Source organism: Bombina bombina, chromosome 3, assembly GCF_027579735.1.
Source record: "Bombina bombina isolate aBomBom1 chromosome 3, aBomBom1.pri, whole genome shotgun sequence".
NCBI classification, from domain to species: domain Eukaryota; kingdom Metazoa; phylum Chordata; class Amphibia; order Anura; family Bombinatoridae; genus Bombina; species Bombina bombina.
Window position 1 is genome coordinate 5459235 of NC_069501.1, and position 14446 is coordinate 5473680.

At 38.5% G+C, this 14446-nt stretch overlaps 1 protein-coding gene across 1 annotated transcript in view; it reads left to right on the top strand.

Moving 5' to 3' along the window:
• The window catches only part of CRYAA (crystallin alpha A), a 44619-nt gene extending 30649 nt beyond the window's left edge, over nucleotides 1-13970 (top strand). The window contains exon 3 of the mRNA XM_053705703.1: nucleotides 13665-13970. Within this exon, the coding sequence (XP_053561678.1) occupies nucleotides 13665-13874 (210 nt within the window). The 3' untranslated portion in view covers nucleotides 13875-13970. The remainder of the gene's footprint in view (nucleotides 1-13664) is intronic.
• Nucleotides 13971-14446: the final 476 nt, after the last annotated feature.

Sequence of the window (14446 nt, forward strand, 5' to 3'; positions counted from 1 at the left end):
ACAGACATACAGTAACACAGAGAGTATTACACAGTTACACACACAGTAACAGACATACAGTAACACAGAGAGTATTACACAGTTACACGCACAGTAACAGACATACAGTAACACAGAGAGTATTACACAGTTACACAAACAGTAACAGACATACAGTAACACAGAGAGTATTACACAGTTACACACACAGTAACAGACATACAGTAACACAGAGAGTATTACACAGTTACACAAACAGTAACAGACATACAGTAATACAGAGAGTATTACACAGTTACACACACAGTAACAGACATACAGTAACACAAAGAGTATTACACAGTTACACAAACAATAACAGACATACAGTAATACTGAGAGTATTACACAGTTACACACACAGTAACAAACATACAGTAACACAGAGAGTATTACACAGTTACACACAGTAATAGACAAACAGTAACACAGAGAGTATTACACAGTTACACACACAGTAACAGACATACAGTAATACAGAGAGTATTACACAGTTACACAAACAGTAACAGACATACAGTAATACAGAGAGTATTACACAGTTACACACACAGTAACAGACATACAGTAACACAGAGAGTATTACACAGTTACACAAACAGTAACAGACATACAGTAATACAGAGAGTATTACACAGTTACACACACAGTAACAGACATACAGTAACACAGAGAGTATTACACAGTTACACAAACAGTAACAGACATACAGTAATACAGAGAGTATTACACAGTTACATACACAGTAACAGACATACAGTAACACAGAGAGTATTACACAGTTACACACACAGTAACAGACATACAGTAACACAGAGAGTATTACACAGTTACACAAACAGTAACAGACATACAGTAATACAGAGAGTATTACACAGTAACAGACATACAGTAACACAGAGAGTATTACACAGTTACACAAACAGTAACAGACATACAGTAACACAGAGAGTATTACACAGTTACACACACAGTAACAGACATACAGTAACACAGAGAGTATTACACAGTTACACAAACAGTAACAGACATACAGTAATACAGAGAGTATTACACAGTTACACACACAGTAACTGACATACAGTAACACAGAGAGTATTACACAGTTACACAAACAGTAACAGACATACAGTAATACAGAGAGTATTACACAGTTACACACACAGTAACAGACATACAGTAACACAGAGAGTATTACACAGTTACACACACAGTAACAGACATACAGTAATACAGAGAGTATTACACAGTTACACACACAGTAACAGACATACAGTAACACAGAGTATTACACTTACACACAGTATTACACAGTTACACACACAGTAACAGACATACAGTAACACAGAGAGTATTACACAGTTACACAAACAGTAACAGACATACAGTAATACAGAGAGTATTACACAGTTACACACACAGTAACAGACATACAGTAACACAGAGAGTATTACACAGTTACACACACAGTAACAGACATACAGTAATACAGAGAGTATTACACAGTTACACACACAGTAACAGACATACAGTAACACAGAGTATTACACTTACACAAAGTATTACACAGTTACACACACAGTAACAGACATACAGTAACACAGAGAGTATTACACAGTTACACACAGTAATAAACAAACAGTAACGGAGAGACTATGGGGGATATTTATCAAAGCCTCAAATATGCTGCATTCGCCGGCACCAATACGCTCGCCTAACATTGCGGCCTCGGACCTGAATACGCTCTCCTTATTTATAAAAAAAAAGCAGGCAAAAAGCTGCGCACCAAGTACGGGGTGATGAGCATTGGACTGTTGTTAACTAGCAGTCATCGATCTCGCTGCTATTCGGCTTTTTCCCAACTTTATTTATATCCTGTCACTAAACGCCGCCACTATACTAAAATGTTTACCCCTATCCCGCCGCTCCCGGACCCTGCCAGAACTATAATAAAGTTATTAACCCCTATCCCGCCACTCTCGGACCCTGCCACAACTGTAATAAAGTTATTAACCCATATCCCGCCGCTCCCGGACCCCGCCACAACTATAATAAAGTTATTAACCCCTATCCCGCCGCTCCTGGACCCCGCCGCAACTGTAATAAAGTTATTAACCCCTATCCCGCCGCTCCCGGACCCCGCCACAACTGTAATAAAGTTATTAACCCATATCCCGCCGCTCCCGGACCCCGCCACAACTATAATAAAGTTATTAACCCCTATCCCGCCGCTCCCGGACCCCGCCGCAACTGTAATAAAGTTATTAACCCCTATCCCGCCACTCTCAGCCCCTGCCGCAACTGTAATAAATTTATGAACCCCTATCCTGCCGCTCCCGGACCCCGCCGCCACTAAATAAATTTATTAACCCCTATTCCACCACTCCCTGACCCCGCCGCCACCTAAATAAACGTATTAACCCCTAAATCTCTGGCCTCCCACATCACTACCATCAACTAAACCTATTAACCCCTAAACCGCCAGCCCCCCACATCTCCATAAACTAAATTAAGCTATTAACCCCTAAACCTAACAACCCGCTAACTTTACATTAAAATTACCTCATCCCTATCTTATAATAAATTAAAACTTACCTGACGAATTAAAATAAACTATATTAAACTATTAATTAACCTATTTCAAATAGGAAACAGCAGCACTTAAAGAGGAATCAGAGGGCTAGTATAAAAATATATTCCATCTTTATTAAACATCAATTTAAAAATGGTACAAGGCTAGCAAACGCCCTGACTAGTTCCGTGCTATGGTGAGCACTTAATCATAGGGTAAGTTTGCTAGGTGCACACTCCCTATTTAAAGGGAAAGTGCACCTGTTGATAAATCAATTCATCAATTAAAAAAAATTAATAACCTACCCTAACAATTAACTATTAAAATTACTAAATTACTAAAAAAAACAAAAAAAAACTAAGTTACAAAAAAACAAACACTAAATTACAAAAACAAACCACAGTATCAAAAATAAAAACGAATTACACTTAATCTAATAGCCCTATCAAAATAAAAAAAGCCCCCCAAAATAAAAAAAACCCTAGGATATAAACAGATCAATTCCCAGAAATAGGAACTGAAGGGACGCGCTCAGATGGTTTGAAGTGGTAACAGGTGCGTTGTGATTATGTGTTAATCCACAATGTGAAAAGTACCTGGGTTCAATCCAACTGGAAAATGCTAACGATTTCAACCCCAGAGAATGTTAAATCATAATTATGGAAACGTGCAAATCCCATAAAACTCTTCTTTAATAGAAATGATGAGAAAAGGGAGGGGGAGGCCGCTCCTCTGGTTCTCGGTGTGGGACAACCTAGGTAGTCAAAAAAGAGAAAAAAGAGGGCGCCTCATAGTGTAAGTAAGTCCAAATATGACCACTTGTAGGCAAAAGGGATAAAAGTAATAATCAACCAAGTGTTATAAATCAGTTGCGCCTAATGAAAAAACAACATATACATATAATACCTCTGACAATAAAAATGTGCAAAAGAAAATAAGTGCATAAACACAATAATATGTGACCCACACGCTAAATGGAGTGAGGTGAATCTCACAAATTAGGTCAATATTGATACATCAATCAAACCAAAAACCTGATCGGAACAGCCAATAGAATGCAAGCTCAATCTGATTGGCTGATCGGATCAGCCAATCGGATTGAACTTGATTCTGATTGGCTGATTCCATCAGCCAATCAGAATTTTCCTACCTTAATTCCGATTGGCTGATAGAATCCTATCAGCCAATCGGAATTCGAGGGACGCCATCTTGGATGACGTCCCTTAAAGGAGCCTTCATTCGTCGGTAGTCCGTCGGGCCAGCAGGATGTTCCGTGTCGGAGGTCTACAAGATGGATCCGGAAGAAAGAAGATTGAAGATGCCGTTGATAGAAGACTTCAGCCGGATCATGGACCTCTTCAGCTCCCGCTTGGATGATGACTTCAGCCGGATCATGGACCTCTTCAGCTCCCGCTTGGATGAAGACTTCAGCCGGATCATGGACATCTTCAGCCCCCTGCTTGGGTGGATCAGGACATCAGAGGAGCTCTTCTGGATCGATCGGTGAACCTGGTATGGTGAAGATAAGGTAGGAAGATCTTCAGGGGCTTAGTGTTAGGTTTATTTAAGGGGGGTTTGGGTTAGATTAGGGGTATGTGGGTGGTATTGTATGTTTTTTTTACAGGCAAAAGAGCTGAATTCTTTGGGGCATGCCCCGCAAAGGGCCCTGTTCAGTGCTGGTAAGGTAAAAGAGCTTTGAACTTTAGTAATTTAGAATAGGGTAGGGCATTTTTTTATTTTGGGGGCTTAGAGTAGGTGTAATTAGTTTAAAATTGTTGTAATATTTTTCTGTTTGTAAATATTTTTTTATTTTTTGTAACTTAGTTCTTTTTTATTTTTTGTACTTTAGTTAGTTTATTTCATTGTATTTATTTGTAGATATTGTATTTAATTAATGTATTGATAGTGTAGTGTTAGGTTTAATTGTAGGTAATTGCAGGTATTTTATTTAATTAATTTATTGATAGTGTAGTGTTAGGTTTAATTGTAACTTAGGTTAGGATTTATTTTACAGGTAATTTTGTAATTATTTTAACTATTTTAGCTATTGTACCTGGTTAAAATAAATACAAAGTTACCTGTAAAATAAATATAAATCCTAAAATAGCTATAATATAATTATAATTTATATTGTAGCTATATTAGGATTTATTTTACAGGTAAGTATTTAGCTTTAAATAGGAATAATTTATTTAATAAGAGTTAATTAATTTCGTTAGATTTAAATTATATTTAACTTAGGGGGGTGTTAGTGTTAGGGTTAGACTTAGCTTTAGGGGTTAATAAATTTATTAGAATAGCGGTGAGCTCCAGTCGGCAGATTAGGGGTTAATGTTTGAAGTTAGGTGTCGGCGATGTTAGGGAGGGCAGATTAGGGGTTAATACTATTTATTATAGGGTTAGTGAGGCGGATTAGGGGTTAATAACTTTATTATAATAGCGGTGCGGTCCTCTCGGCAGATTAGGGGTTAATAAGTGTAGGCAGGTGGAGGCGACGTTGTGGGGGGCAGATTAGGGGTTAATAAATATAATATAGGGGTCGGCGGTGTTAGGGACAGCAGATTAGGGGTACATATCGATAATGTAAGTAGCGGCGGTTTACGGAGCGGCAGATTAGGGGTTAATAATAATATGCAGGGGTCAGCGATAGCGGGGACGGCAGATTAGGGGTTAATAAGTGTAAGGTTAGGGGTGTTTAGACTCGGGGTACATGTTAGAGTGTTAGGTGCAGACGTAGGAAGTGTTTCCCCATAGCAAATAATGGGGCTGCGTTAGGAGCTGAACGCGGCTTTTTTGCAGGTGTTAGTTTTTTTTTCAGCTCAAACAGCCCCATTGTTTCCTATGGGGGAATCGTGCACGAGCACGTTTTTGAGGCTGGCCGCGTCCGTAAGCAACTCTGGTATCGAGAGTTGCAGTGGCGTTAAATATGCTCTACGCTCCTTTTTTGGAGCCTAACGCAGCCATTCTGTGGACTCTCAATACCAGAGTTATTTTAAAGGTGCGGCCAGAAAAAAGCCAGCGTTAGCTATGCGGGTCGTTACCGACAAAACTCTAAATCTAGCCGTTAGTTAATAATAGAAATATTATTTAGATTTATTTAATTAATATTTAAGTTAGGGGGTTTTAGGGTTAGTGTTAGACTTAGGTTTAGGGGTTAATAAATTTATTACAGTAGCGGCGGTGTAGTGGGGGGCAGGATAGGGGTTAATAAATTTATTATAGGTGGCGACGGTGTAGGGGGGGCAGGATAGGGGTTAATAAATTTAATATAGGTTGCGGGGGGTTCAGGGAGCGGCGGTTTAGGGGTTAAACTATTTATTTATTTGCGGCGAGGTGCGGGATCAGCAGGATAGGGGTTAATAACGTTATTATAGAGGGCGGCGGTATAGGGGGGGCAGGATAGGGGTTAATAGGTATAATGTAGGTGGCAGCGGTGTCCGGGAGCGGCGGTTTAGGGGTTAATACATTTATCAGAGTTGCGGCAGGGTCTAGGAACGGCGGTTTAGGGGTTAATACATTTATCAGAGTTGCGGCAGGGTCTAGGAGCAGCGGTTTAGGGGTTAATAACTTTATTTAGTTGCGGGGGGCTCCGGGGGCGCCGGTATAGGGGGTAGAACAGTGTAGTTTAGTGTGAGTGCTTAGTGACAGGCTAGCAATAAAGCTGGGAAAAAGCCGAAGAGCAGCGAGATTGGATGAGTGATAACTCTCACAGTCCGCTGCTCATCGCCCCGTACTTGGTGCGCGGCTTTTTGACAGCTTTATTTGATAACTTAGGCGAAATTTTTCAGGTCCGCGGCGGCGATGTGAGGCGAGCTTAGGCGGGCGTATTGGGCCGGCGAAGGCAGGAAAGTTGACACGTTGATAACTACCCCCCATAGTATTTCCAGTGGCCTGGTATTAAACCACCAAATATTCGGATCGAGAGACGGAGGTAAGGGTGTTGGCGGGAAGGACATGGTAAATTTTTTTTCTGGAGGGTATTTTTTTTAATTTTTTTTCCCTCTCCTTGCTCTTTTCCCTCACTATCAAAATATATATACATTTTTTTAGTATATTCTTTCAACAAGATGGATGTTTTTGTTTTCTTTATATATAAATTCCTTAAATTGTCAGATTATTGATATCATCTTTTTATGTACTCAACCAAATGTGTTTTTGAAGTAAATATTTTGGATTATATTTTTTCGTTTATGTACAAACTATACTCAGCTATTCATGGTTGAGAGTATGTTGTCTTATTTACCCTGATAATGATAAATAAAGTTTGAAAAAAACTCTGACATACAGTACCAGAGTATTACACAGTTACACACACAGTAACCTACATATAGTAATGCAGAGTGTATTACACAGTTACACACACAGTAACAGACATACAGTAACACAGAGAGTATTACCCAGTTACACACACAGTAACAGACATACAGTAACACAGAGAGTATTACACAGTTACACACACAGTAACAGACATACAGTAACACAGAGAGTATTACACAGTTACACACACAGTAACAGAAATACAGTAACACAGAGAGTATTACACAGTTACACACACAGTAACAGACATACAGTAACACAGAGAGTATTACACAGTTACACACAGTAATAGACAAACAGTAACACAGAGAGTATTACACAGTTACACACACAGTAACAGACATACAGTAACACAGAGAGTATTACACAGTTACACAAACAGTAACAGACATACAGTAACACAGAGAGTATTACACAGTTACACACAGAGTAACATACAAACAGTAACACAGAGAGTATTACAGTTACACAAACAGTATTACACAGTTACACACACAGTAACATGAATAAAGTAAAAGACATACAGTAAAACAGAGAGTATTACACAGTTACACACACAGTATTACACAGTTACACACACAGTATTACACAGTTACACACACAGTATTACACAGTTACACACACAGTAACCTACATATAGTAATGCAGAGTGTATTACACAGTTACACACACAGTAACAGACATACAGTAACACAGAGAGTATTACCCAGTTACACACACAGTAACAGACATACAGTAACACAGAGAGTATTACACAGTTACACACACAGTAACAGAAATACAGTAACACAGAGAGTATTACACAGTTACACAAACAGTAACAGACATACAGTAACACAGAGAGTATTACACAGTTACACACAGAGTAACATACAAACAGTAACACAGAGAGTATTACAGTTACACAAACAGTATTACACAGTTACACACACAGTAACATGAATAAAGTAAAAGACATACAGTAAAACAGAGAGTATTACACAGTTACACACACAGTATTACACAGTTACACACACAGTATTACACAGTTACACACACAGTAACCTACATATAGTAATGCAGAGTGTATTACACAGTTACACACACAGTAACAGACATACAGTAACACAGAGAGTATTACCCAGTTACACACACAGTAACAGACATACAGTAACACAGAGAGTATTACACAGTTACACACACAGTAACAGAAATACAGTAACACAGAGAGTATTACACAGTTACACACACAGTAACAGACATACAGTAACACAGAGAGTATTACACAGTTACACACAGTAATAGACAAACAGTAACACAGAGAGTATTACACAGTTACACACACAGTAACAGACATACAGTAACACAGAGAGTATTACACAGTTACACAAACAGTAACAGACATACAGTAACACAGAGAGTATTACACAGTTACACACACAGTAACATACAAACAGTAACACAGAGAGTATTACAGTTACACAAACAGTATTACACAGTTACACACACAGTAACATACATACAGTAAAAGACATACAGTAAAACAGAGAGTATTACACAGTTACACACACAGTATTACACAGTTACACACACAGTAACATACATACAGTAACACAGAGAGTATTACACAGTTACACACACAGTATTACACAGTTACACACACAGTAACATACATACAGTAACACAGAGAGTATTACAGCTACACACACAGTAAAAGACATACGGTAACACAGAGAGTATTACACAGTTACTCACACAGTAACAGACATACAGTAACGCAGAGAGTATTACACAATTACACACACAGTTAGAGACATATAGTAACACAGAGAGTATTACAGTTACACACACAGTAACAGACATACCGTACCAGAGTATTACACACACAGTAACCTACATATAGTAATGCAGAGAGTATTACACAGTTACACACACAGTAACAGACATACAGTAACACAGAGAGTATTACACAGTTACACACACAGTAACAGACATACAGTAACACAGAGAGTATTACAGTTACACACACAGTATTACACAGTTACACACACAGTAACATACAAACAGTAATACAGAGAGTATTACAGTTACACACACAGTAACATACATTCAGTAACACAGAGAGTATTACAGTTACACAGTATTACACAGTTACACATACAGTAACATACATACAGTAACACAGAGAGTATTACAGTTACACACACAGTAAAAGACATACAGTAACAGAGAGAGTATTACACAGTTGCTCACACAGTAACAGACATACAGTAACGCAGAGAGTATTACACAGTTACACACACAGTAACAGAGTTACAGTAATGCAGAGAGCATTACACAGTTACACAAACATTAACAGACATACGGTAATGCAGAGCGTATTACACAGTTACACACACAGTTACAGACATATAGTAACACAGAGAGTATTACAGTTACACACACATTAAGAGACATACAGTACCAGAGTATTACACAGTTACACACACAGTAACCTACATATAGTAATGCAGAGAGTATAACACAGTTACACACACAGTAACAGACATACAGTAACACAGAGAGTATTACACAGTTACACACACAGTAACATACATACAGTAACACAGATAGTATTACAGTTACACACACAGTAACAGACATACAGTAACACAGAGAGTATTACACAGTTACACACACAGTAACAGACATACAGTAACACAGAGAGTATTACACAGTTACACACAGAGTAACAGACATACAGTACCAGAGAATTACACAGTTACACACACAGTAACAGACATACAGTAACACAGAGAGTATTACAGTTACACACACAGTATAACACAGTTACACACACAGCAACATGCATACAGTAACACAGAGAGTATTACAGTTACACACAGTATTACACAGTTACACATACAATAACATACATACAATAACACAGAGAGTATTACAGTTACACACACAGTTACAGACATATAGTAACACAGAGAGGATTACAGTTACACACACAGTAAAAGACATAAATAACACAGAGAGTATTACACAGTTACACACACAGTAACAGACATTCAGTAACACAGAGTATTACATAGTTACTCACACAGTAACAGACATACAGTAACGCAGAGAGTATTACACAGTTACACACACAGTAACAGACTTACAGTAATGCAGAGAGCATTACACAGTTACACAAACAGTAACAGACATACAGTAATGCAGAGTGTATTACACAGTTACACACACAGTTACAGACATATAGTAACACAGAGAGTATTACAGTTTTACACACAGTAACAGACACACAGTACCAGAGTATTACACAGTTACACACACAGTAACCTACATATAGTAATGCAGAGAGTATAACACAGTTACACACACAGTAACAGACATACAGTAACACAGATAGTATTACAGTTACACACACAGCAGTAACAGACATACTGTAACACAGAGAGTATTACACAGTTACACATACAGTAACAGACATACAGTAACGCAGAGTATTACACAGTTACACACACAGTAACATACATATAGTAAAACAGAGTGTTACACTGTTATACACACAGTAACAGACATACAGTAGCGTGGAGAGTGTTACAGTTACACACATACACAGTAACACAGAGATGCAGTCACACACACAAGCAGTAACACACATACACAGTAACGCATATTTAGTTACACACATACACAGTAACACATATCTAGTAACACACAGTAACATATATCTAGTAACACACACATGCAGTAACACAAATACACAGCAACAGATATCTAGTAACACACAGTAATAGATATCTAATAATATGCACATTCAGTAACACACAGACACAGTAACCTTATCTAGTAACACACAGTAATAGATATCGAATAACACACACATGCATTAACACACGGTAGCAGTATATAGTAACACACAGTAACAGATATTTTATAATTCACACATGCAGTAACACACATACACAGTAACACAGGCACAATAACACACAGTAATATATATCTAATAAAACACACATGCAGTAACACACATACACAGTAACACAGGCACAATAACACAGACAGTAACAGATATCTAATAAAACACACATGCAGTAACACACATACACAGTAACACAGGCACAATAACACACACACAGTAACAGATATCTAATAACACACACATGCAATAACACATATACACAGTAACATATATCTAGTAACACACATACACAGTAACAGATATGTAGTAACACACAGACACAGTAACATATATCTAACACACAGGCACTGTAACACACACAGTAACATACTGTATATCTAGTAACACACAGACACTGTAACACACAGAGTAACATATATATAGTAACACACACACAGTAACAGATATCTAGTAACACACATACACACATGTAATAACATATATCTAGTAACACACAGACACAGTAACACACAGTAACAGATATCTAATAACACACACACATGCAGTAACACACATACACAGTAACACAGACACAATAACACACACAGTAATATATAGCTAATAACACACACACACACACATGCAGTAACACACATACACAGTAACATAGACACAATAACACACACACAGTAATATATATATATATATATATATATATATATATATATATATATATATATATACAGGGAGTGCAGAATTATTAGGCAAGTTGTATTTTTGAGGATTAATTTTATTATTGAACAACAACCATGTTCTCAATGAACCCAAAAAACTCATTAATATCAAAGCTGAATATTTTTGGAAGTAGTTTTTAGTTTGTTTTTAGTTTTAGCTATTTTAGGGGGATATCTGTGTGTGCAGGTGACTATTACTGTGCATAATTATTAGGCAACTTAACAAAAAACAAATATATACCCATTTCAATTATTTATTTTTACCAGTGAAACCAATATAACATCTCAACATTCACAAATATACATTTCTGACATTCAAAAACAAAACAAAAAAAAAATCAGTGACCAATATAGCCACCTTTCTTTGCAAGGACACTCAAAAGCCTGCCATCCATGGATTCTGTCAGTGTTTTGATCTGTTCACCATCAACATTGCGTGCAGCAGCAACCACAGCCTCCCAGACACTGTTCAGAGAGGTGTACTGTTTTCCCTCCTTGTAAATCTCACATTTGATGATGGACCACAGGTTCTCAATGGGGTTCAGATCAGGTGAACAAGGAGGCCATGTCATTAGATTTTCTTCTTTTATACCCTTTCTTGCCAGCCACGCTGTGGAGTACTTGGACGCGTGTGATGGAGCATTGTCCTGCATGAAAATCATGTTTTTCTTGAAGGATGCAGACTTCTTCCTGTACCACTGCTTGAAGAAGGTGTCTTCCAGAAACTGGCAGTAGGACTGGGAGTTGAGCTTGACTCCATCCTCAACCCGAAAAGGCCCCACAAGCTCATCTTTGATGATACCAGCCCAAACCAGTACTCCACCTCCACCTTGCTGGCGTCTGAGTCGGACTGGAGCTCTCTGCCCTTTACCAATCCAGCCATGGGCCCATCCATCTGGCCCATCAAGACTCACTCTCATTTCATCAGTCCATAAAACCTTAGAAAAATCAGTCTTGAGATATTTCTTGGCCCAGTCTTGACGTTTCAGCTTGTGTGTCTTGTTCAGTGGTGGTCGCCTTTCAGCCTTTCTTACCTTGGCCATGTCTCTGAGTATTGCACACCTTGTGCTTTTGGGCACTCCAGTGATGTTGCAGCTCTGAAATATGGCCAAACTGGTGGCAAGTGGCATCTTGGCAGCTGCACGCTTGACTTTTCTCAGTTCATGGGCAGTTATTTTGCGCCTTGGTTTTTCACACGCTTCTTGTGACCCTGTTGACTATTTTGAATGAAACGCTTGATTGTTCGATGAGCACGCTTCAGAAGCTTTGCAATTTTAAGAGTGCTGCATCCCTCTGCAAGATATCTCACTATTTTTGACTTTTCTGAGCCTGTCAAGTCCTTCTTTTGACCCATTTTGCCAAAGGAAAGGAAGTTGCCTAATAATTATGCACACCTGATATAGGGTGTTGATGTCATTAGACCACACCCCTTCTAATTACAGAGATGCACATCACCTAATATGCTTAATTGGTAGTAGGCTTTCGAGCCTATACAGCTTGGAGTAAGACAACATGCATAAAGAGGATGATGTGGTCAAAATACTCATTTGCCTAATAATTCTGCACTCCCTGTATATATATATAATAACACACACACACACATACACAGTAACACAGGCAAAATAACACACAGTAACAGATATCTAATAACACACACACACATACAGTGACACACATACCATACACAGTAACATTGGCAAAATAATACAAAGTAACAGATATCAAATAACACACATATACACAGTAACATATATCTAGTAACACACAGACACAGTAACACACACAGTAACATATATCTAGTAACACACACAGTAACATATATCTAGTAACACACATACACAGTAACAGATATCTAGTAACACACAGGCACTGTAACACACACAGTAACATATCTAGTAACACACATACACAGTAACAGATATCTAGTAACACACACACTAACATATATATAGTAACACACACACAAACCAACACACAGACACAGTAATACAAACAGTAACATATATCTAGTAACACGCACACAAAACAAGAACACAGTAACACACACAGTAACATATATCTAGTAACACACATACACAGAAACATATATAGTAACACTCAGACACAGTAACTAATGAAATTGGCCCACTGAAAATCTCTGTCTCTGCAGGACGACAACGGATACATCTCCCGTGAGTTCCATCGCCGCTACCGCCTCCCATCGAGTCTAGACCAATCATTGGTCAACTGTTCTCTGTCTGCAGATGGGATTATGACCTTCTCTGGCCCTAAGTTGCTGTCCAGCCTGGACTCCAGCCACAGTGAGAGGCCCATTCCTGTCACTCGAGATGAGAAACCCACCGCAGCCCCCTCCTCCTAAATCCATGTCTGCCCCAGTCCTTCCCATGCCCAGAGTAGGCTTGTGGCTCTGTACAGAGAGCACTGCTAAACCCGCAATAAACATATCTGAACATCACCATGTGCGTCTGTGGCTTTTTTACCTTAGCCCTCCCCTGAACACTGACTTACAGACAGACAGACTGATGATGTATCAACAGATATGAGACACACACACATTCATATATTTATATTAGATAAAAAAAATAACAGGAGCAGCACAATAGTTGCCTATTGTTGATATAAAATATGTGCACCTATAGACCAAGTCCACAATGATGTAAAAAAGTGTCCACACTGCGTGATGTGAAAAGTGAGTTCTTCAAAGGCATCAGCTCCTACAGAGACCTGACATACACCAGATCTAGACTAGAGACAAAACAAAGGCATCAGTTCCTACAGAGATCTGACATACACCAGATCTAGACTACAGACAAAACAAAGGCATCAGCTCCTACAGAGACCTGACATACACCAGATCTAGACTACAGACAAAACAAAGGCATCAGCTCCTGCAGAGAACTCACATACACTAGATCTACACAACAGACAAAA